General features: G+C 55.9%; 1 protein-coding gene across 4 annotated transcripts in view; it reads left to right on the forward strand.

Annotated features, from left to right (window-relative positions):
• ADCYAP1R1 (ADCYAP receptor type I) overlaps positions 1-24,705 on the forward strand; it is a 50,026-nt gene that overhangs the window by 8,234 nt on the left and 17,087 nt on the right. For 2 of the 4 annotated variants that reach the window (XM_045565563.1, XM_045565564.1), the window contains exons 1-11: positions 1,225-1,348; positions 2,863-2,968; positions 15,230-15,337; positions 17,796-17,816; positions 18,886-18,927; positions 21,196-21,305; positions 21,788-21,885; positions 22,369-22,501; positions 22,762-22,915; positions 23,305-23,365; positions 23,983-24,052. In XM_045565563.1, coding sequence (XP_045421519.1) covers positions 1,298-1,348; positions 2,863-2,968; positions 15,230-15,337; positions 17,796-17,816; positions 18,886-18,927; positions 21,196-21,305; positions 21,788-21,885; positions 22,369-22,501; positions 22,762-22,915; positions 23,305-23,365; positions 23,983-24,052 — 954 coding nt within the window. In that variant the 5' untranslated portion in view covers positions 1,225-1,297. Of the gene's footprint in view, positions 1-1,224; positions 1,349-2,862; positions 2,969-15,229; positions 15,338-17,795; positions 17,817-18,885; positions 18,928-21,195; positions 21,306-21,787; positions 21,886-22,368; positions 22,502-22,761; positions 22,916-23,304; positions 23,366-23,982; positions 24,053-24,705 lie in introns of those variants that run through there. The other 2 variants (XM_045565565.1, XM_045565566.1) reach the window with 2 other exon arrangements.

Raw genomic sequence — 24,705 nt, forward strand, 5'->3', positions numbered from 1 at the left:
GACAATTTAATAATAATAATTTAAAACTAACTGTAACCATTATATGGCTGTACCAGGGCCTATTTAGCAGTGCCTGCGTGATGAATGCTTTGCTGCCCCATTTTTTGTTGTTGATGCCATTTTAATGAGACTGCGGCGAATATCCTTGCATATGCTCCTCTTTGTCCCAGGGCAAATATTTCCCAGATGTGGAATTGCTGGGTTGAAGGATGCGTAGATTAATGATCAATTTCAGAAGCAGGGTAGACTCCTCCCCCGGGAGTGTGCTGTGCTCTCGCAGCCTCCTCCCTGGCTGGACTCCCTGCAACCCATCTGGTCCCCACCAGCAGCCCTGGTCCTCCTGGACCTGCTGCCTTAGAGCTCCTGCAGCTCTGAGGCCTGAGCACACTCTTCAGCTGTCATTGTGATTTCTGTGTCACAGCTCAAAGCTTTGTCTGGAAGGCCGAGTGGGATGAGGTAGGGTGAATCTGTGTATCTGCTAGGGTACCAGGCTAGGCAGCTGGAGCAAAGAGACCCTTTAAGAGTGAGTAAATTAACCAGAGGTTCTTTTGTCTCTGAGGAACGGTTTGGAGCTAGGCGGGCCATCTGGGCAGGAGGGGTGGCTGGGCTCCATAAGGTCACTCGGCGGGCAATCCTGGCTCCTTTAGCTCAGTGTTGCTCCCCAACCCCTCAGATACCGTCCTTGTCTGCCCTGTCAAATCTGGGTCCAGCATGTGGGAAGGGCAAAAGAGCAGGAGGGGACATCATGCCCTGCCTCATGGACAGGAGGTACAGACGTGGCCCCGCGCCACTGCCACCCACATTCCTTAGGTATGAACATCATCAGGTGCCTGCACCTCTGAGCAAGAGAGAGGCCAGGAAATGTCATCTCTGGGGGGGCATGCATGTGCCAGCTAACACTTTGTCACTGTGGAGAAGGGGAGATTGTGAAGATCTGGGAGACCACTCTGCTGCCGAGAAAGCCACGCCAGACCATCCCAGTGGACTGACGGGGCTGTGCCAGTGTGTGACCACAGTGTCTCCAGTGCAGACTGGGTGCACAGCAAATGTTTGCAGGATTGAAGAGTAAAGAACGGGATGGGTGCAGGCGTGGGTTTGGGTTACCCTTGGGGGCTGAGAGCCATGCGGCAGGGAGGGAAGGAGAGTGGGAATAAGGAAGGGCAGGTGGTCTCTGCCCCTTCTGCCATACTGGGCTCACAGGATTCGTGCCTTTCCTTCTTCTCTAGCCTGCAGACACCTTGGGGCTGACCGGCGGCTGCTGTCGGTGTGAGGCCAGCAGAGCTGGCGGAGCGGCGTCATGACCGGTGTTGTGCAGGTCTCCCTGGCTGCCCTCCTCTTGCTGCCTATGGTAAGGGCCCAGGACCTCCCCCTCCACGACTGGCTGGAGCCCCTGGCTCAGCTGAGCCCCCACTCCAGAGAGCTCGTGTCTTTTGTGTGCCCTCAGCTAAGATATTCACCCAGCTATTGTCTTTGGCAGTACTACCACTGGCCATCCAACACCTTTGTGTGCAGTAGAAAAGGTGCCCCTTCCTCAGGATCCTGTACTGATTTGACTGGAAATTGTTACAAAATGTACAAATCTATTATGATAGTGACATGTGTGGCAACCTTTAGAGTTGTGCAGTACACAACCTGCTCAACTGTATGCAGGGGCCCTGGTCAGTGCTGCAGCAGCCTCTTTCGATCTTCTAGTCCGCAGCCCACGAGGGCGCTGCCAGGTTAGGACTCAGAAGGCTGAGCTCTGCTCATGTCTCCCCCTGAGCAAGGGTGGGGGTGGGGAGCGGGCAGGGGAGGATTCTCAGGTATTGCCCTACTACCTGACCAGCAGCGCATGAGGCTGTCCTCAGAGTCCCAGGTTTCAGTCCTGCCTCTGCCCTGACCCACTGTGGGACCGTGGACAAGCCCAATGCTCCCCCCTAGGAGCCGCCTGCACATCCGTGAACAGTCAAGATTGGACAGTTTCCCCAGACATGGCCCTTGGCAGCTCAGATGCCTTGTGACTGCCTCCACACTCGCTGACATCCCCTAGGGAACCATCCCTGCCCCAGGGTTTTCAGTTAAAGTGACAGCATTTGAGGCAGCTGTCATGATGGCAGTGCATGGGCTGTGAAGTGACTTGGTCTTGAGCTGGAATCCTATATCTTCTACTAACCAGCTGCGTGACCTTGGGCCGGAGTGCCTTAACCGCTCTGAGCCCTAGTTTCCTCTTCTGTAAATGACAGGGATGAGTAGGCCCCACTGAATGCTGTCACTGCTCCTTTGCCAGCAGCTGCCAGAGTGCACCTCCTTCCTGGGCCACCGGGGAGGGAGGCCATGAGCCTTCTCAGCCTGTCGTCTCCCCACCACTTGCTTGCTCCCCGAAAGTGCAGTAGTAGCCTCACGGCCTCTACAGCCACACTGCCTGGGTTCGAATCCTGGCTCTGCAGTCCACGAAGCCATGTGACTTTGAGCAAGTTACTTAACATCTCCATGCTTAAGTTTCCATGACAGTAAAATGGAAAAAATAATAAAAATAGTGCCTACTTTATAGCACTTGAGATACATACGCACATACACACACGTAACACTCGGGATAATGCGTGCACCTAGTAAAGTGCTACATGTGTTTGCTGATATTATTGTAAGATGTGGAAACTAAGACCTGTCCAAGGCCACACATTGAGTTGGTGACTGAGACAAGCCCTCATGGTATCTGTGACAAAGTGGATGGCAGGGCCCCTGCTGGCCCTGACATTTCTCCATCACTCTCTTCTTCCTGCTTCTGTCCCCAGTTCCCCCAAGACATTGCCCTGGGGCTTTGGTAGGAGGGCTTATGCGTGGGCCACCCCGCCTCCCACCACCCATCCTCTGTGTCTCCTGCAGGCCACGACCATGCACTCCGACTGCATCTTCAAGAAGGAGCAAGCCATGTGCCTGGAGAAGATCCAGAGGGCCAATGACCTGATGGGCTTGAATGATTCCTTCCCAGGTGAGCAGGGTGGTGGGGAGGGTGCGGTGTCCGTGGTGCATCCAGGCCAGCCTTTAGAACTGGTCTCTTCTGCCCACCTTCCAAGAGGTAGTCAAGGGGTGGGTCTCTGGGACCTTCAGAAAAGCCCTTTGGGGCCATAGCTTCCTGGATCTGCTCTGGGCAGTGACGCTGGAGTTGCCTTCCTCGGGCCGGTCTGCTCTGGATGCCCTAGGGCTGTTCTGGGTGGCTAGATGTGGCTGCCTTCTCTCCCACGGGCCCTGGGATAGAGCTGCGCTGGGCAGCGGCTGTCAGAGAGCTTGTTAGCAGGCAGCCTGGGCCTGGTGGCAGCAGGGACACAGCTGTTGCAGTGGCTGAGCTGTAGAGCACTTGGTCAACTCAGGGCAGGTGGTATGGGGTCATTTCCCACCTCCTCTGCTCATTCCATCAGAAACCGGAAAAGAAAGCGCAGTGGGAACCCCAGTTCTGAAGACTGTCTGGCGCCCTGCTTCTCTGGGGACCGCTGTGAGCATTCGGGGAGAGTACCGCTTCCCTGTGCTGTTTGGGTCACACGTTGCAGGACATTCAGCATTCTTAGCCTCTCCCCTTAAATGCCCATAACACCCCCTGATCCCAGTGACAATCAAAAAATGCCTCCCGACATTTCAAATGTCCCAAGGGAATGGCACAGCCCCTGGTGAGAGCCAGTGGTCCTGTGGGCCCCCTCACTCCCCCACCTCGCAGGTGGGGGGCTCCGGCCCATAGAGGCAAAGGCGCCCTCAACCTCTGGCCTGAGGGGAAGTTGGGGATTTGGGGGTGGGGGCGTCTGGAGACCTCCCCCGCCTTCCTTTTGCGCAGTTGCTGGAGGGCTGGCTTCGTGTCCGCCTGAGGGTGGGGCTCTCTGCTCAGGCCAGAGGGATCCACTTTTCCCGCTGGATCCTCCCAGCTCCTCTGAGCACCATCTGTTTAAACACTTGATTAATCTGCAGCCCAGTTAAATGTAATGGTCCCACTGGACCGAGCGCCCGGCCAGTTGCTTCTCAGTGAACATTAACTGGAGCTACTCCGGCCACATCGGCCTCTCCCTCCGGCCAAGCTCTTGCTCAGCCCTAGCCGAGGCCGACAGTGGATTCTAGGCCCCACCAACTAGGGAAACTGAGGCAAGGAGCCCAGATGGGCGCAGGGTTGGAGGAAACCAGAATAGCAGCGGAAGAGTAACTGGTTCAAGTGTCTTGCTTGGGGGATGGGAAAATGGGCACTGAGGACAGTGACTGTTTAGACCATATTAGGGGGGCTCAGGCTGAGGTGGGTCTGGAACCCAGGTGTCCTGGCCCATCCAGGCCATTGTTCCTGCATGGAATGTCTCAGATGCTTTCGGGGTTGAGCAATAAAAGCAACCAGGAGGGAGGAAAAGAATAGAGGTGGGAGATGGGGGGAACAGGGGCCACAGGTGAGCCAGGTACAGTTTAATCACATCGAGTGGGCTGGCAGAGGGCAGGACAGGCTTGCCCGCAGGGATGTCCTGGCAGAAGCAAGGGAGACGCATGTAAGGACAGACGCCATCGTAGGAGGGGGCAGGCCAGTGTGGGGAGGAGGCCTCAGCCCCAGGTGAGCTCAGCAAGGGATGAGTTCTCTGTGGGACGGATTCATGGAGAATGTGGCGTGGAAACTAGATCCTCAGTTCTCAAGCCTGGTTGCACATCAGAATCCCCAGGGAAACTTTTAGAAAAGTGTACTCAAGCCACAGTCCAAACCAATTCAATCAGAACCTCAGGTCCTGCGTAGTCACCATAATTTTTAAAAGCTCCCCAGGGGGTTCTAATGAGAAGCTGATGCTGACACCCCTTGCTCTGGGCCCAAGGGATGGTAGGTGTGTATGAGCATCGAGGGATGGCTGAATGGGAGAACATTCTAGGCTGAGGGAACCACAGAAGTCCTGATAGACAGGAGCCTGACATTTTGGGGGCAGTGAGTAACCCCTGTATCTGGAACCCTGAATTAGAGTGGGTGGGGGGAGCTAGCTGAGGGCCCAGGGAGCAGGTGTCTGTATATTTCATGCCTGTCTCCACTGGAGTTGAAGGTGGGGTACAGCAGTGGCTGGCTCCCACTGTGCCTCGCAACTGCCCCCAGGACTCTGCCTGGCCCTCCCCAGTGAGCCCGTGAATCAGGGCTGGGCACGGGAAGGCAGCGTGTGAAGGATTCTCCACGAGCTGCGGGAATAGCTGTCCTCTAACCCTGAGCACCCAGACAAGAGAGGAGGCTGTACTTTCCCACAGTCTGCCTGAGGAGAGGGTCCCTCATCTCTCCCTACCCCTCCCTTCCCTTGAGTCATAGGGTGGGATTCAATAGGACAGAGCCAGGAGCTAATTAAACAGAAGCAAAGGGCAGCCATTAGGTGGGAAAAAGAAAAAGACTGAAGGCCCAGCTGGACCACCAACTCCAAGGCTTTTCCTTGCTCTGGGCCTCTTGATCTCCTCTTTTAAATTAAGGGAAGTAGGATGGATCATATTAATAACCGGTGCTTTGATAGCCTTCCTGTGTGCCAGGCACTGTGCTAATGCTTTATTCTGTCACCACAGCAGCCAGGGGGGATTGGGCCTATTATTACCCATAGTTTATAGATGAGGAAACCGAGGCACAGGAGGTTATATACCTTGCTTGAGGGCACAACCCATTAAGAGGCAGAGGTGGAACTTGAACTCAGGGAGCCTGTGCCCTCAACCCCTGGGACACACTGCCTCAGAAGGACGCACACTCTGAGTCCCAGCCCCGCAGGGCCAGCCATGGGACCTCTGATGGGCACTTAGACCTTAACTTTCTTGTCTGCAAAATGGAGGAGAGAATAATACCTACCACATAGGATATTCTATTAAATGATAAAGTCTGTGAGACGTGCTAAAGACAGCATGTGGCATTTGCTAAACGTTCAACAAAAACACTGTAGTTATTATAAGTTCTCATCTTATAGTGTCGGGGGTCTCCAGGGCCTCCCACCCCCTGCTAGATCTGAGTTATTCTGGGGAGTGGAGAGATGTCTCTAGGAAGCAGGTCAGATCTGGGTAGACTTTCTGGAAGAGCATGGGGGCGCTGGGGGAGGGGCTGGGACCAGGTCTGGGCTTCAGAGATGGGGAGGCAGGGAAGGTGAGGGTGACCCGAGGAAAAGCAGGGAGGGAGCTGTGAGTTCAGCAGGAGGGAAGTGGAACAGCCAGCGCTTAAAGACTGGGCATCACATTCTCAGTTCTCTCCCTCTGTCTCTGTCTCTGTCTCTGTCTCTGTCTCTGTCTCTCTCTCTCTCTCTCTCTCTCACACACACACACACACACACACCCCAGAGCTCATTTAACCCTCACCAACCTATGGGCTGGGTAGAGTGTTAGGCCATATTGTGGGTGAGGCTGTGCGAGCTCAGAGAGGTTAGGTTACTTGCCTGCTACCTAGTAAGTCCCACAGCCGGAAGGGTGCAGCCAAGACAGATGAGCCCTCGGATGGTTCCAGAGTCAGTGCCCTTCACCACCAGGCTGCACTGCAGCTCAGAAGAGGAGACACCCCCGGCCTCAGCTTCCCCAGTGCTGGGGTGAGAGGTCACACAGCAGAGGCAGTTGAAATGCCACTGGGCAGAGGAGTGGGGAGAGGGGGGCTTTAAATGTGCCCAAAGCCTGCACTTTTTTTTAAGCTATGGAAAGGCAGGAGGGTGTTTGTTTTGCTCTGGCCCAGGGTAGCATAAATTCTCAGCCTCTAGTGACCCCCAGGGGAAGGAGAGGGGGCAGGCCAGGGCGAGGGGAGGCCCCTGGGGAAGGCTGGCCTGAGAAGGAGCGTCCACCCAGGCTCACTGCACCCGTGCTGTGGGGAGCGTTGCCCTGCAGGCTGAGGGTGGGGACCCTCATCAAGAGGACCTCAGAGCAGGCGGCCTCTGGGCCCCATTCCAGGCCTCAAGTTCTGGGAGAGTGTGGACTCCACTGTCAGCTGCCAGGCCAGGGTCTTAATTTCCCCCTGTGCCCCTTAAGAGCCTCTGGCTTGCTCCTCAGGGCATCCTCACTGGAGCGCGGCTTCTTGGCTCCAAATTACACATAGTTGTGAAAGATGGGCAGTGACCCCTCTCATCACACTGGGCGGCACTTTAGAGCCCGCAGGGGGCATTTACAGACGGTAATGTCCAGGCTCCTCCCCAGACAGATGTCACCAGCATTTGGCTTGGGGGCTCCAAGAGGGTGTGTGTTATAAGCCTCTAGGTGACTCTGAAGTGTATCCAGGTTTGAGAACCTCTGGCCAGAGCACAGCATCCGCCAGGCTGCTCATGCGACCTCAGGCCAGAGAGCGCACCCCAGGGCACAGGTCAGCCAGGCTGGGGGTCACTCCTGGCCGAGAGTCAAACCTGAGAGTGACAGAGAGTGAGCAGTTGTGCATCATGTCATTAATCTGTGCCAGCCCTTCCCTGCACTTCTCTTGCCCATGCTGTGCCCAGGCACACACACCGGGCATGGAATTCTGCCAAAGGTCAGCCAACGTCCTTGAAATGCACTTGAAAATGAGAACTGAAGCCCGATAGTTTGTTCTGGTGTATGTGAGTATGAACTCACTGCAATGCTTGTGTGTGTATATATAGATAATGTAGTTTTTATATATTTGTGTGTATTTTGTGTGTCTCTCATAATCTTCCAAATGTAGTAAAGTGAGTCAGTAGGAGTGAGAACAGTAGTCTGCTAGAAGCGAGGTGTGAGAAAACCTCACCCCCAAAGAGAACCTGGGCTAGTGATGCATAGCGTGGCCCTCAGAGCAGAGGCCAGGAGACAGGCACACACCGAGGGGAGGCACCGGAGCTCAGCAGGCAGCTGGAAGGGGTGGAAAACAGAGGCCAGGGAGGTGGCATGGTGGCGTGGGGCATGAACACAAGCCTGCTGACGGGGTTACTTTGTCTGCAGCATGCTTGGTCTATTTTAAAGGTGTTTATTGAGCAGAGGAGGAGGTCTGGAGATATATTTACCGGTTTTTGTCTCTCATTCCAAAGTCCTGAATTCTAAGTGGGACTTGAGCCAACGCCAGGCTGGCTCTGTCATGTGACAGATACACGGGAGGCTGAGGCCAGAGGTGGTGGTCACTGGCTAGCCACGCTGGGGGCCAGAGGCAGCTCTGGGACGGGGCCCAGGTCTTCCGTCTCGGCCCTTTCTGCTGCAGCACTCTTGTGGCCAGAAGAGAAGGACAAAGGACTCCTGTACTGGGAACTGGCTTCTCCACTGCTCAGCGTCCCCAGGCCTGTGCAGGGCCAGGCTGTGTTCCCTCTGTGGCCCCCGCCTGCCCAGAAGGAGGCCAGCAAGCACCTCCTCTTTGCAGGCTGTGGGGTTCCCTCAGCCCAGAAGCCTTCCCTGCGTCTAAGCAGGGTTGGTCGGGTGTGGTCCTCCTTGGGGGTCCCCACACTCTGGAGGAGACGGAGCCGGACACCCATGGTGGGGACGGCAAGGCCAGGAGAGAGAGGCCTGGAGGGAGGAGGTGAAAGCCTGCTCACTGCTGCTCTGACCTGTCTCTGAGGCCCGTCCAGGGTGCCAAGTGCTTTGAATCAGCCCCTCCACCCTCCCCAGAGGGCGAGGCCTGGAGGAGGACCCCTTCAGGGCTGAGCCCAGGCCTCCCCATCCTCAGAGCACGATCAGCTTCTTGTCCAGGCCTCCCAGCTGCTTTGAGACTGAGCAGGCACCACGTGTGGGAAGGGGTGGTGTCTGCAGGGACCCTTGCTCTGAGGAACTTATTCCCCATAGGGTTCAAAGCCACATTGGACAGAGGGTTCTGCTTCTATCCAAACCTGCATTTTCCTCGAGTCAGGCTGTTCTGAAACTTGAGCATGTGTGCATCGGACTCTCCTGGAGGGCTTCTTATGTATACCATGGAGTTCTACTCAACCACAAAAAGCAGTGGTGACCTAGCCCCTCTTGTATTATCCTGGATGGAGCTGGAGCCCATTCTACTAAGTGAAGTATCCCAAGAATGGGAAAACAAGCACCACGTGTACTCACCATCAAATTGGTATTAACTGACTTAACTGACCAACACTTAAGTGCACATATGGTAACATTCATTGGGTGTCGGGCAGGTGGGAGGGGGGAGGAGGGGATGGGTATATTCACACCTAATGGGTGTGGTGTGCACCATCTGGGGGATGGACACGCTTGAAGCTCTGACTTGGATGGGGCAAAGGCAATATATGTAACCTAAACACTTGTACCCCCGTAATATGCTGAAATAAAAAAATAAAAAATTATAAAAAAACCCCCACAGATTGCTGGAGCCACCCCTAGGGTTTCCGATGCACTAACTGGGCGGGGCCTAAGCACCTGCATTTCTAGCACATTCCCAGGTGATCTTGCTGGTCCGAGGTCCACACTTGTAGAACCACTGACTCCCAAAGGGGAGGAAGCATCTTTAGTCCTGCCCCCACCCGACGGCACTCAGCTCACAGGGGGGGCCTGATTTTATGGATCATAAACATTGGCTGTTAAGTAAATGGAGTCATTTTTACCTTTGGATTGTGTGCTGAAATGGGGACTTTGTTCTGACAGTACCCCAGCATCCTCATAGTGGCTTCTCAAGGGACGGACGGTGGCTTTGTCTGAGTCTCCTTGGTGCCCCAGTCTCAGGGGTTTAGAACACTGTGCGGAACTGGACAAAATCATCACCATGACAACCTGAGATTAGCTCCTTATTTTGTTCCAGTCGAAGGCTAATGGCCCCTGTGTTCTCTCTCAGTTCAGCCTGCCTAGGTGGACTCTTCCCCTCCTGCTGTGGCAGCTCACTGCCACTCCTTGGTTGCCTCCCATGCAATGTCTCAGCAGAGAGCAGCTCCAGAGAGTGTGCACAGCGCCCAGCAGGAACCTCCCCACCCCCACCCTGGGTGTGGATTCCTCTGACCAAGTTTCACAGTGGCAGCCTCCTCACAGGCTGAGCCAGGGGAGCACAGGGAGGGTTAGTGTAGAATCGGGTGTAAGGGGAGAAGTGAATACGGGAGTTTGAGGGGAACTGTCAAGCGTGGACAGGTCTCAGGAAGCAGGGCCTGTTTCAGTTCTCGACCTCCTCTGTGGGAGGAGGGAGAGGAGGGGCCTTGGCTACGCTGGACCATCTCCTCCCTGAAACATGCTTTCCTGGCTGCCGTGTCACTGGCCTGTCCCGGTTGTCCTCAGTCTTCTTTGCCAACTCCTCTTCTAAGTGCTGGCATTCCTTCTTCTTTGGGGGCCAGGCTTCTTTGCTCCTCTTTCCTTCTCTGATCTGCACGCTCTTGCTAGACAAACTGTCCCTGTCTGTGGCTTGAATAGCATCCCTGTGCCAACCACTCCCAGCCCTCTCCTCCAGTTCTGACTTCTCTGGGCTCCAGACTTTTATCTGACTGCTTATCTGACAGCTATCTCCACATGGCTGTGAGCACCATCTCAAACTGAACATACCCCAGACTAAACTCTTGATTTCCCACTTGCCTAATTCCCCTACCATCATCTCACACAGCCCTCCCTGCTGCGGTAAACGACACATCTATCCATCCATCCATCTATCCCATCCATCCATCCATCCAGACACTCAAGCCAGAAGCCTGGGTGACATCCATGGTAGCCCTTTTCCCTTCACTATATGTATTAGTCAGGATGGCTTAGACTGTGCTGCAGGAACAAATCAACCTTCAAATCTCAGGGACTTTGCACTGTAACATTTCTTGCTTGCATCTGTCATGGGCTAGCCTGGTCAGCAGAGGTGGGAGTTGGAGCTTGACTTTGCACAGCCATTCAGGGATCCAGGGTCCTTCTATCTTGGAATGCTGCCACCCTCAACATGTGGCCCCCAAGGGTGCTGCAGAGAGGAAGAGAGAGGACAGCTGTGGACGCCTATGAGAGATGTCTTAGAAGGCCAGTTTTTCACTTCTACCCACTTACCATTGGGGAGCACTGAGTCACCTGACATGGGTGAGCGCTGACATTCTCCGACACACCCATCAACCACATCCCACCAGTCTGTCACCAGGCCCTGTCAGTCCTGCCTCCAGACCCTGTCCTACAGAGGACTCCTCTCCATCTCTGCTGCCGTCACTCCAGATCAGTCTCCTTCCTTCCCTCCTGGACTGCTGCTGTGTCCTGACAGGCCTTCTCTGGCCAGCTTTTCTGCTCCTAGAATGTATTAGCTTCCCCACACAACCCAATCAGATCATGTGACTCTTTGTCTTAAAGCCCCTCTGCGGTAGGCAGAATAATGTTCCTACCACCCCCAGAAGCCCATGTCCTAGTCCCTCAAACCTGGGAATATGTTATTTTACATGGCAAAAGGGACTGTGCATTTGTAATGAAGTTAAGGATCTTGGAGTGGGAAGATTATCCTGGGTTGTCTGGGTGGACTCAGTACAATCACCAGGTCCTTATAAGTGGAAGAAGGAGGCGGTGGGATCAGAGGAGAGAGATTTGAGGATGCTGAGCTGCTGGCTTTGAAGATGGAGGAAGGGGCCATGAGCCAAGGAATGTGGGCAGCCTCTTGGATCTGAAAAGGCAAGGAAACGGGTTCTCCCCTAGAGCTTCCAGAAGAATTGCAGCCCAGGTGACCCCTTAATTTTAGCCCAGTGAAACCCATTTTGTACTTGTGATCCCAGAAATATAGGATAATAAATTGTGACATTTTGAGACATTAAGTTTGCTTACAGGCAGAGACTGGGTCCTTTCTACTCACTCTCGTATTTCTCTGCAGTGTATGACTCATAGTAGGCACTTAATATTTCCTGAATAAATGAATAAATGAGGGGGAGGGGAAGAGGAAAGTGAGAAGAAAACATGAGTAAAAGGAGGAAGGGGAGGAGAAGGAGAAAAGGCATCTTGAAATCTTCCAGTCCCAACAAAACTGAGCTTTGTTGAGACTGGAGTGTGGAACATATGGGGATATAGAAGCTGGACGTATTCTCTGTGTGTGGAAGGAAAATAAGATGCTGTTTTTAGTTAGAAAAACCCAAGGCTCTCTCAGGAGCCCAACTCCCATCCTCCCAAGCTCCGGCGGAAGGGTCTCTGGGAGGATTCAGCTCCAGGGCTTCTGAGGCAGTTCCTGTCCAGAGGGGAAAGGGGATGAGAGCCCACTGGGCCCTTGGTCTGGGCCAGGCTGGGAGGTGGGAACTGCAAGAGAAATGGACACAGGGGCATTCTGCAACCCCAGTGATGCGGGCCAGAGGGGTGGGCAGCGGGCTGTGAGCTCCCATTGTGGTCAGGGACATTGTCCCCCAAACTCAGACACTGGGATTTGGGTCCTGGGGTCATGGGGTCTAGTTCTAGGCTTCCCACCTGCTAGGTGCTGCAGGAATTGTCCCTAGAACTCCAGAGGGGACCCAGTCTAGGGACATAAGGAAGTATCAAGAGGGCTTTGAAGGTTGTGACAGATAGATCCTGAGAGCCTCCAGGCCGTGGGATGGGGTGGGGCACCTTGGCAGATGCCCCTTGGAAGCCAGTCCCAGCCACTCCAGCCATCCTCTGGGCACCTGCAGGTCCTGGGTGAATCTCTCAAAGTTGGGAGTACCCAGAGACACCCGGCCCTCGCAGTGCACACAGGAAACATGAGTCGTGGTGGAGGGGTGGCGACCGGCCTGAGACGTGACTGAGCCCATGCAGGAGATGAGAACACCAGTCTCGGGGGTCCCAGTGCAGGTGCTGAGAGGAGACCTGACTTTCCCCGAGCTCTGCCCTCAAACATAAACTTCACAGACAGCTCTGCTTTCTCCACCACCAGAGCCCTGGTGTCTAGATGATCCCTGGCACAAGGTTGGAGCTCAGTAAATAGTCTTTAAGAGAATGCATCCCCCACTCTGCCTCTAACATGGGAGCCCCTTCCCCTCACCCCTTCCCCGCCTGGCCCCTGCAGCCCTCCTGCCCCTCAGCCCTCATGACCTGCTCACTCTATCTGAAGTGGCTCTGTGACCCCAGCAACGTCAGCTGGCAGTAGCAGCTGGCTGTACTAGGGCCTAATGTTCCACATTAAGGGAACATCTGTTGGCTGGGGCTCCTGGGGCATGGGCCAGACACAGCCACGCTCCATGGCCGTTCCACGGTCAACATGGGCCATAGCAGCCAAAGATGTGCTGTTGGGTCTCTTTCAAGGACATGATGTCACAGCCAGCTGCATGCTGGCCAGAGTCCTGCGGTGACGGTCAGACAGGAATCAGCGGTAACTGGCCTATTGCTATGGGACCTGGGGCTCTCCCCCTCCTCTGGCCTCCAGTGTCCTTGCTTCCTGGTCGCTTGTTCTCAGAGCTTTCTGTGGGCTTCTGGCTCCCAAATTCTGTCATTCCATGAACAGGATGCTACAGGATAATGTGACTGGGTATGAATTCCAAAATAGTGGGATCTGAATGCCAAGAGACAAGGTTTTCTGCACTCAGAAGTTGGATGCCTTCTGGTCCAAACAGCACCGAAAAGTCATGGGCCCCAACAGAGAGACTGTGAGCTCATGAGGCCTATCCCCCTGCCAGGCGTCTCCTGAGACCTGTCAGCGGCCTCCCCAGGCCTTTATCTCAGGCTGCAGGTCTCTGCTTTGTCTCTCCACCTCGGTGGGCCTCTCTCCGAGGGATGATTCCCAGCGACACCTAAGAGGAATAGTGAAGTTGGTGATCACAGCAGGGAACAGGCATTGAGTGAGCCCTTTCTCAGAGCTTGGCATGTGTGAGCTGGTTAATCCTCACAGCGGCCTGTGAGGTGGGGCGCTGTCGGTCACCCGCTGTCCCTTACGTGGCACAGAAGCCCTCTCTGTGGCCTGTCTTTGTAGATCTCAGCAGATGCGGGTCGTCTCCCCGCAGCTCTCCTCTGCTGCCTGACACGCCACCCTCTGCCTCCGCACACTACACCTTCTGTGTCACCATGTGTGTGTCCTCTGCCCACCCCGTGAATACGGGTTCCCCAGGCGTCCCTCCTCCACGCTCTTCTCACATTACGTCCTTCGCCTGGGCGAGCCTCTTACCCACAGGCCGAGGGGGGGCTGGGCGGTGGGGCCGTGGCAGAGTGGAGGAGCCGTAGGAGCCATGTGCAGTAATCGAGCGGGCCGAGAGCACTGAAAGCACGGGGTGGGCTGTGGGGGTGGAGAATGGGGCAAGGCAGCCGCCCGTGGGCTCAGGCCTCCGGGAGTGCAAGGACCAAGGACTGGGGGTTGCCTGCATGTAATTCTGCATGTTAAGTCCATGGGCAGGGTGAGGGGGACAGGCGGCCAAGGGCAGGCACCCGCCAGCACCTGCATTCGGTCAGGGTGGACAGGGCATGACCCAGTAAGGGCTGAAATTGTTCCTTGGATTTGGCAGGGAAGAGGTCACTGGTGACCATGGTGAGAGGCGTTCCAGTGTGGAGGAGGGACAGAGTGTGGGTGGGGGTGGCAGCAGGCAGTGCAGGGAACTCCTCAGAGGGGGGAGGGCCAGAGCGGGAGGTGGACTGATGGGGAGAAGGGCTGGAGGGGCCACCGAGTCCCCCAGATCCGACAATCTGGTCGTCAAGCTTGACATCTTCCTCTTGCTTGAAGCTCACCTCTAATGAGTCACCAAGTCTTGATGACTCCTAAATACCTCTCACTTGGTCCTTTCCTTCCTCTCCATCGGCCTGACCCCTGTGACACTGCGGTGGGCTCCATGGTGGCCCCTGCCTCCTGCCTCTTCCTGGTCTGAACCTCTCACAGTGGCACGTGCTGGTTTCTGGCGGGATGGCTTTCCCTCCTCCCCAGGTGATGCATGTGTGCCCTCCTCCCAGGCCAGCTCCCCTGCTCCAGGGCGGCCCTCGGGCAGGGAAGGGACGGCCAGCAGGGGGCCCTGCTGAGGAGCAGGATCTGAAGCAGGAGCACTGGGAGGTGGTGAAGGCTTCTGGAAGAGGAGGAAGGGCTGGAGGTGGGAGGGGCTGCCACAGAGACCCCCCCCCCCCCACATCTCAGCCTCTCTCTGTAGCAATCCGGCTCCGGCCCGGTGTGTCCCCTCCCCACAGTCCTGCCAGAACTGCAGGGCTGTGGTGCTAGGTGAAATCAGGTGAGGTCACCCTCCCTGTCCCCGAAGCTCCTGAAATGGCTTGTGTCCCAGCTCCTCTCTGAGGGATCTTTTGGGTACAGGGCTGGCCCTGCTTCCAACAGCAAGCCCACCCTTCCCTCCCTGCAGACCGCTCCCCACCCGTGCAGGGGCCTGGCTTGTGGGCAGTGGAGCGCACCTCTGTGTGTGGGGTGTGTGTGTGTGGGGTGTGTGTGTGTGGGGTGTGTGTGTGTGTGTGTGTGTGCGGCCATACGTGTGTGTGGCTGGGCCCACGCTCTCCATGGTTCTCCCCACAGGCTGCCCCGGGATGTGGGACAACATCACGTGTTGGAAGCCGGCCCACGTGGGTGAGATGGTCCTGGTCAGCTGCCCCGAGCTCTTCCGGATCTTCAACCCAGACCAAGGTGGGTTCAGCCCAGAGTCTCCTCAGGCCGAGCTTGATCTATCCTGCTCCCCAGACTTGGCCCCAGGCCCTTCTGAGGGAACAAGCCCCGGGGACAGGGGGCCACTCTGGGGGCAGATATGCCCTGCTCCAAAGCCCACGTGCTGGTGGGGAGGATGGCACCCCAGACACGCGGACACACTGGGGATGCAGGTACGTGTGGGGACGCATCCCTGTGGGTGGCCGAAGGCTGCGCTGTCAGGCAGGCTTGATCCTGGCTCTGTCACCTCCCCTCCTTGAGCAAGGCAGGGTGCCCCTCCACCCCAGGTCCCTGTCTGTCGGGGGGATGTGGCCTGGCTCCCTCACGGGGTGTCTCTGTGAGGATGCCGTGCAGTGATGCACACGGATGTCCCCTAGCGCAGGACTTGGCGCATTCTGAACGCTCAGTAGTAAATGTTAGCCGCTGTTGTGGTCACGATCACTCCCACAGCCTGCGAGATTCTCAGAGCCCAGAGGATGTGTGGAGAGGGACACGCACGCAGACACTCTCAGGCAGAGGGAGCCATGTGAGGATGGCAGCTGGGCACAGGACACCCACGCCCACTCTCACACACCCACTTAGGCGCGGGCACAGAGCCCGGCCCTCACAGCGGGCTGGCGCACACTCGCGTTTGCTAAGCGAAGCAGTCTTGGGTCCTTGCTGCCCTGAGGCAGCTGTGTGGGCTCGGGAGGAGGAGCTGGGGTCCTGGGCTGCCCACGGAGAGGGGGCGCTACCCTGGGGAACAGTGTCGTCTGTGACTTGTGCGTGCTGGTGCCCTCTCTGCGAGGGAAGTCTGGTCATGATGCAATTCCATGAAGACCTCAGTCTGGGGCATGTCCGATTGAGGTCCCTGGGGGCCACTGAAGTGCCCTGGAGGCATCCAGGGGCCCCAGACTGATCTGGGAGTCCATAGAGTGGGCAGAGCAGCTGAGGTGGCATGTGGGGGTGAAGGCAGGGGTGAGGTGGCAATGCTCTGCCCAAAGGATCAAAGCTCTGACAGCCCCATCTCCTTTAGGGGCATGTCTGAGGGGAAGGGGTGGCTGTGGATGGCTCCTTTGGGTGTGAGTCTGGTGGGCTCTTCCAGGACGGTTCCTGGCTTTTGGCCGAGGCCCGCAAGGTCCCACCTTCTGTGGGCAGCAAGCTGAGGGCGCCGGGTGGGGGCTGGGCAGGGAGAGCTGGTGGGGCTGGCTCCAGGCGGGAGATTTACTGAGAACCACCTGGCGGGGGCTCCTGAGGGGATCAGAGGGGTCTGAGTCATGTGTGACTGTGCACAGGTCTCTCGTGACCTGGTCCCAACTTCCTCCTTGACCGGCCTAAGGCTGAGGGTGATGTCCGTCTAGAAGGGGCCAGTTTCCAAGCTGCACTTAAGCATGGGGTCCTGCCTCCTGCGGTCCCCTGCCATCTCTGCCCAACATCTGCAGTCCTCTGCCCAACCTCAAACTCCAGCAACCTTGACTCTGCCCTGGAGGGGAGAGGGGCTTGCAGGAGGTGGCAGAGGGAGACAGCGGCGTGTGTTAGGGTCCCAGGCCCCATCTCTGACTCCCCTTCAAGGCCAGAAAAAGGGGTTCTGTCTAAGATGTACCCCACCTCTTCTCACCCCTCCTCCCCTCTGGGGTCCACCAGCCACACGTCTACTTCCAGACCTCCCGCCAGCACAGGAAGAGGGTGGGGTGAACTCTGCCATCACCAGGGCTTGGGGACTGGGTGTGCCCCTGAGCAGGCCTGGCCCAAGGAGACAGGTGGGGAGGTGCAGGTGAGAGGTGCAGAGTGCGGTGATTCAGCCCCAGTTTCTGATTCATTCCTGTAGAAACCAACTTCATCATTTCCTCCATGCCTGCACTCTTTTCACGCAGGCATTTGTTTAAAGTTTGTCGCACATCTACTGTGGGTCAGATTCCATGCCAGACTGCTTCTTTTCAGTAGCAACAACAAAAGGCAAAATGAATCAACAGTGAAACAAGATTTCCTGAAGATACGCTTTCCTCACACTCCGGCCCTCCCTCCCTCTGGCAATGGCACAAGGGAGGTGTTATTTACACTTCTGATTCTTAATGGTTCATTAAGGCCAGCCCTTTTAGCATCTCTGCTCACAGAGCTTGATTGGTGAGACTTGCCTTAACACTTGGAAGGGAGAGAATGGGATTCCTACTTTACTTCCCGGCTCCCGGGGAGCTGGCAGTGGTAGTTGGAGCTGTGCGGATATTGGGGCTATGGAGATATGGGGGCATGGACCTCTCTCCTCCTCTCAAATGCTGCACTCCTGCTCTGGAGGTGGAAGTGGATGTCCCCAGTGTCCCCAGCTTGTGGGCCCCCAGCAGAGCCCCTCTCCAGAGTTTGGGGCTGTGGGGGGGGGTTGATGAGCAGGGTGCACCGGGAGCAGCCCCCGATGACAGCCCCTGCTCATCTCTGCGTTCTCTCCCTCTCTCTCTCTGTCTTTCAGTCTGGGAGACCGAAACCATCGGTAAGAGGAACCTCGGTGAGGACAGACCGCTGTCCATCTGTCCATCTGTCCATCCTGCAGGAGCCTACCCTTGGGACAGCCCAGGCTGTGGCGTGGGGATTGGGTAGGGGTGGAGTGAGAGGCTCGCCAGGGGTCGGGGTCCTCCCTCCTCCCCGCCCCCTCCCCCACTGTGGCCATCCTGGAGGTGGGGGCACAGGAAGATGCAGGGCACAGCTCTTGATCTCACGCCCTCGCAGGGTTGTTTGGGAGGATGAGACTCACCAGTGGAGGTGTTAGAAAGCAAACCCACAGGTGCGCGTAGGCACATGCAGGTGCCTACGTACAGGCCTGAACATGCATGTGAGATGCTGGCGTCCCTGACAGCTGGCTGGGAAGCTGGATGCACACTGAGGGAGAGAACAGGAGAGACCCGGTGATGCAGTGCGCAGGCAGAATAGCGAAGAGGTCGTGGGAGCCTTCCTGGAGGAGGTGGCATGTCAGCTGGGCCTTGGAAACAGGATTTTGAGAAGTAGAAGAGAAATGGGGGTTCATTGCTAGCAGGGGATTCAGCATAAGGAAAGGGTAGAAATGAAAATAAAGAGTAGAGAGAGAAGGAGAAAAATGTCTGAGGGTGAAGTCTTTGGGGTTCTGGGTTCTCTTGGATGAAGAGCAGTTTTGGAGGCCAAGGGTTGAGCACCAAAAAAGTAACCACAAGCCCTGGGCCCATGTCACTGTTCTTTGCTCTTTTCTGGAGAAGGTCCACACGTCCTTTTGTGTTGCTCCGTTTTCTCCCATTCCTCTCCACCCTGGAGGCCCCCCTTCCTCTGGGCAGCGCTCCGGTGGTGGGAGACTGAGTCATGGGCCATCCTAAGCAGCACAGAAATGCACACCAAATGACACTGGTGTCAGCAGGTGTGGCATGTCAGAAAGGCCACTGTGTGTGCTGCTACCTCTTGGCCAGGACCCCACCCCTCACTTCCTGCAGACCAGGGGCAGCCTTGGCCTTCCAGGGGGGAGAGCAAACTGTGGCTAACCTTGGCCAGTTGACAAACCCGGCATTTTGACACATGCCCTTGTCTGTATTTTGCAGGGGAGTTTGATTTTGCTGACAGTAACTCCTTGGATCTCTCAGGTAAGGGGATAGGCTGAGGCCCACTGTGGGCTGGCTGGAGGGAGGGCTCTGCTGATGTGTGAGCTCTGAGACCCCCATCCAGGCTGGGCTCTGCCCCTCTGTGGCTTTGTGATCTTTGGCAGGTCATTTTTCTCCTCTAATAAAGCTACCAATTGTCGCCATGGAAAAGCGCACAGAGAGAACATAGTGCATAGAATTTCAGGGGGGCCAAGAAGGGGCTTAAAGTCCCTTCGTGGGCTTCATGTGAAGGTTTCCTGGATTAGATGGTCCCTGGTAGATTTTGAACTCCATGTAGAACAGCGGTTCTCAGACTTTTAGCTGTGTATCACAGTCAACTCCCGGGCTTGTTAAAACACAAATTCCTTGTCCTGCCTTCCAGAGTCTCCGCTTGTATAGGCCCAGGGTGGGGCTTGCGAATGTGCATGTCTGGCCAGTCTCCCAGGCGCTGCTGATGGGCTCATCCGGGGAGGGCAGCCACTCTGGGAGCCACTGCCCTGGGGCTTTGTGTCCCTATGCAGTGGCTGGGGCCACGCAGCCTCGTGAAGGAGGCACAGTCACTGCAGGGTTTTGACAATCTCAAGAACACTCCATCTTCCGGAGATTTCTATCAGAACAATGCAGTGGCACATTCACGGAACGGTTCTGAACAAAGAGGTTTATACTTCTCCGAGCCCACACTGTGTTATAAAAAGAAAAAAAAAACAACAACGAAAGAAGGAAAATGAAAGAAAGGAAGTGGCTTTTCCATCTAGGACGCTTTTTTAAAAAAATTGTTTTTCAAAAAAGCTTCCCCTTCCTCTTCCCACCACCCTGATGTGGGCAAAGCAGGGAGGAAATGAGACCCAGGGAGGGGAGGGGACTTGGCCAGGGCAGTGATTCCCCTGCGACATTCAGACTTGCTGAAAGAAGCGTTCAGAGGAGCTTGAAAGGAGGCTGCCTGAGGCGGATTTGCTGGGCGAAGGGACAGTTTGGCATCCACCGTAGGACTGAAGCGAGCCTCGTTGCTGTCCCGGGGCCTGCCGGGCTTCCTCCTTGTCCTGCGCCATAGAAGTCAGTGCTGGGGAAGGGATGGAGACCAGGCTGGTCACCGTGGGCAGAGCTCTCCTGTTTTGCAGGGTCGCCCCCTCTGCCGCAGTCTCAGGAAGTGCGTTTACTGGTCTTAGATCTTCCACCTGCACGAGGGGGAGGACACAGGTTGGCAGTGTGGAGGGCTCTCCTCTCACAGCCTCTGCCTCCTGCTGCACCTCTCCCCGGCCCACTGCCCTCCCTCCTCCTTCGTGAGCTCCCCAGAGGTGGCTTTGGCTGCAGAGGGGAGGATTCTGTCCAGCAGTGTGGGTGCTGGGGCTCCTTTTCTGCCAGTGTCTCTTATTTTATACCATTTCCTGAATCCTGTGAAGGGAAGAACCATTCCGTGTGTCCTAACACATCAGGTAAACTCCCAGGAAGCCAGTCTGGGAAGAAGCATCAGTCTGGGGCCATGCTCAGGGGCTGGGCCGGAGGAAAGGGGGGCTGTTTTCTTCCTCCCCTCCCCTGGGCATCAGTGGACCATGCTTACAGACCATCTGGGGAGGGGAGAATGAAAAGGTTATCATAAAAGGCTAAAAAAAATAGCCCCAAGCAAGGCGAAAAGCAGCCAAGACTGTCCTCTGCAGCCAGCAGATAACTGGCTGACCTCATGTCCTCAGGTGTCCCACGGAAGGGCCTTAAAGTCAATCAAAGATCCGGCCCTAGGTTAGTGGAGGTCTGGTCCCTGTGAATTAAGCAAGACATGTGTCCCGTTAGTGTGGGATGTTGAGGCTGCTGGGAGGCCCAGAGCTCCAAGAGGAAGCATCACCTGGAGCCGTGTTCTCAAGGTGTGCGAAGACCCACACGGAATCCCTGGGGCTGGGCCTGGAGTCTGCATCTGTGATCAGTCTCCGAGGTGGTGGTTCTGCACATTGACCTTTGAGAAGTGCTGATCTAGGGCCCAAGGAGGGCTCAGGCCTTTGCCTGGTGAGCATGTGGGAATGTTTCAGAGAGGAAGGATGCTGGGATGCGGGATGCAGCCAGCTCAGTCTCCTCGTCTTTGGCTAAGAGATCAGCTTGTTCCTGTGTCTCCACTTCACCCGCCATCAGCAATCACTGATTTCTTGAACTTTCTGTCCCCATGCTTCCCCGGTGGGTGTATGGGTTTCTGAGAATTCCTACTTAAGAAGTAATTTTTGCATTAGTGTTGGGGGGCCCTCTTTTGTCATTTCTGCACCTCACGGAGTTTTCTTTCCACTGCAGACATGGGGGTGGTAAGCCGGAACTGCACGGAGGAGGGCTGGTCGGAGCCCTTCCCGCATTACATTGATGCCTGTGGGTTGGACGACTATGAATCTGAGACTGGGGACCAGGTGAGTGTCTACACCGCAGCCCCCAGAAGTGGTAGGGGTGGGGCTGAGGACACTCAGGTTTCTTGGCAGCATTCATGAGCACCTGCTGTGTACCCAAGCTGGATGCACAGAGGGCAAGACGTGCACTCACTCTGCAGGGCTGAGGAGCAGCTGGTGTGCCCCTGAGCCTCCCCCCTCCCCCCAATTCTTCCAGGACTCCTGGCCCAGCCGGGGGCTTCCCAGACCTTTGTCCAGGCTAAGGCTGCTGTCTGTTCTCATAGGTCAGCGCTCATGCCTTCGACAAGCATTTATTGAACATCTGTCGAATGCTGACACTGTGCAGAGGGGCGTACACAGCTCAGCCTGGCTAGGGGGTGGTGGAGGTCATGTCAGCAGGAGCAGAAGAGAGGGAGCAGCAGCTGGGCTGGGGGTGGGCAGGTCCTGGCCTGGGAGACTAGAGCAGGCCCCACGTGGAGCCCTGCGTGTCCTGTGCCCTGCTGCAGGATTACTACTACCTGTCCGTGAAGGCCCTCTACACGGTCGGCTACAGCACGTCTCTCGTCACCCTCACCACCGCCATGGTCATCCTGTGTTGCTTCCGGTGAGACCCCCAGCAGCATTCGAGCTAGAGCAGCCTGCCTCTGCCCAGAGCTGGCCTGGGCCTCAGAGACCTTGCTCTGTCCCCCTCCTCTCCCCGCCCCAGATGGCAGCCCTTGGAAGGCAGTTCCCCCACCCCTAGGGTAACAGAAACTTGACCCCAGAGAGGGCAACTGACTTGCCCAGGGCCGCACAGCCAGCAGAGCCGGGCAGGAGACCTGCATTCCTTGCTTTTATCTTCCTGGTCCAGATAGAGAGAAGCCACAGGAGGGCCAAGTCTGGCCACGTGGAGTAGCAGGGCCAGACTACAGGCCGGGGGAGTCAGTGAGGATTCAGAGAGGTGGCAAGAGGCGGGTGGCCGAGGTGGGGCCCGTTAGATAAAGCCATGGACGTGGCCCGGAGCACACGCCAGCACGGAGGGCATGACATATGTCGGAGTCATTGCTGTGGGGTCCAAGGCCGCTTTCTCGCTGGCCCGCCTGTGTAGGAAGCTGCACTGCACACGCAACTTCATCCACATGAACCTGTTTGTGTCATTCATGCTGAGGGCCATCTCCGTCTTCATCAAAGACTGGATCCTGTATGCGGAGCAGGACAGCAACCACTGCTTCATCTCCACCGTAAGTGAGCTGAGCGGGCCCAGCGGCCCCCTTCCAGCACGGCCCCGCGCCCTCCTCCCAGCCCCCCAGGACGCACTCTCCTGTCTGCTCCCCAAAGGTCAGGTGTGTTCCTGCAGGTGGCGGCATCTCCCCGGTTTGCGTGGAAATTCAAGAGTCTCCATGAAGTTACTAGTAGTCTGGCGGGCTGGATTTTCAGGGTTTGTGTGGGGAGGCAGTGGGGGTAGCTCACGCCTTCCTCACGCTGGAAGTTCTCCCTGCAGGTGGAGTGCAAGGCCGTCATGGTTTTCTTCCACTACTGCGTCGTGTCCAACTACCTGTGGCTGTTCATCGAGGGGCTGTACCTCTTCACCCTGCTGGTGGAGACCTTCTTCCCTGAGAGGAGATACTTCTACTGGTACACCATCATTGGCTGGGGTAGGTCACTGGGTAGGCTCAGGCCTCACGGCCAGCTGCATCCTTGGTTCCACCTTCAGGGTGTCTCAGATGAGGAGGGGACACTGCCCTGGCCTAGGCTGATGGCCTAGGAGACCCTTTTCTTGGACCCTTTCTTGCTCTTTCTGCCTGGAGGATGCCTCTCCTACCATCTGAGGGAGAAGTTATGCCCACGAGTCCTCCTGAGAGGCAAGCTAGTCCTGGGGGAAGGCAGAGACCCCCAGGAGGCCGGGTGTGAGGAAAACTTAGGACACCCCAGAACTCTGAGTCTCAGAGAGGGGTAATGCCCCGCCGGGAGCTTCAAATCTGAGAAGGACGCTGGGCATGTTGGTTTTCCTGTTATCACAGGCCTCCTTTTCTTGCCTTCTCAGGGACCCCAACTGTGTGTGTGACAGTGTGGGCTACACTGAGGCTCTATTTCGATGACACAGGGTGAGTACATACCTGAGAGTCAGGGCCAGAGCACACAGTAGGTTCTTACACGTGGGTTGTCAGTGGCTGCCCTGATGTCACATGGCCTGCCCCCAACAAACCATCCAGCGCCAGGCCCTACCTGCAGCCCAGCCCTGGGCACCACCTGAATCCTGACCCCCAGCAGGTGACGCACCCACCCACGTCTCAGCTGGCAACCCCAGGAGAGAATGCGTGAGGTTTTTGAGCCCCTCCCTTCTGGGCCCAGCTCTGACCATCTGTTTTCCTTTTAAGGAGGGGAGGAAGAAGGTTAAGGGTGAGGTTGTCCTAAGAGCCGTAGGTCTGGAGGGGAAACATGGCCCTTTCCCAGGAGCCCATTGGTGACCCCAATGCTTGGGCTCCACTCCCTGCCTTGACAGGGAAGCAGAGGGAAAGACTAAGGCTCAAATGAAGGGAATTTCAGAACCAGGGCCAGGCTGGGGTCTGCAGCCCACCGGGGACCCCTCCCTGTGGCTAGGCCCTCCTCAGGGACTTGTAGGGGAAGAACGTGTTGGACTCCCAGCTAGGCGGGACAGCGTCCTGCAGGCATCCGGGCTGAGCCCCAAACATCACCTCTCTTCTCTCTGTCTGTCTTTCAGCTGCTGGGATATGAATGACAGCACGGCTTTGTGGTGGGTGATCAAAGGCCCTGTAGTTGGCTCTATAATGGTGAGTGTCCTGGGAACCTCCTTCTTTGTCATGGCTGCATTGTATTCTGTAACATGATGCATACATTATCTAGCTGTTCCTCTAGTGTTGGACATTTATATTCCGTTTTCCGTCAGTACAAAAAATAGAAATAGTTTTGTGCATAATTTTGAGCACGTGAAAATATTTCCTTAGAAGAAAACTCCAGAAGTGGAATTGCTAGGTCAAAATGGATGTACATTTAAAATTTCAGGTCCAAATTATCTTGCAAAAACCCTTTAACAATTTTTACCTCCCCAGGAAGGGTGGCTCATTTCTCAATTTTATTGTCTACACTTATGATGTCAATCATTTAAATCTTTGGACAGTCTTACGGAGGGTAATAGTAGCTCATTGTTTTAACGTACATTTCTCCATCTTGCTAGCGTGACTGAGCATTTTTTTCTCCTAGTCGTCTGTTGACAATTTGTTTTTAATCTGGATATTTCCATTTATTTCTTTTTCTCATTTTTCTATTACATTTTCTTTCTGTTTGAAGGGTAGTAGCACTTCCATCGTTACATATACTGTAAGTGTATTACCATTTCTGCATAACTTTTATACAGTCAGATCATCAGCTTTCTGTTTGTGAATTCCAAGCCTTATTTCTTGTTTACAGAGGCCTTTCCCAACCT

This window comes from Lemur catta, chromosome 11, assembly GCF_020740605.2.
Source record: "Lemur catta isolate mLemCat1 chromosome 11, mLemCat1.pri, whole genome shotgun sequence".
Classification (NCBI taxonomy): Eukaryota; Metazoa; Chordata; class Mammalia; order Primates; family Lemuridae; genus Lemur; species Lemur catta.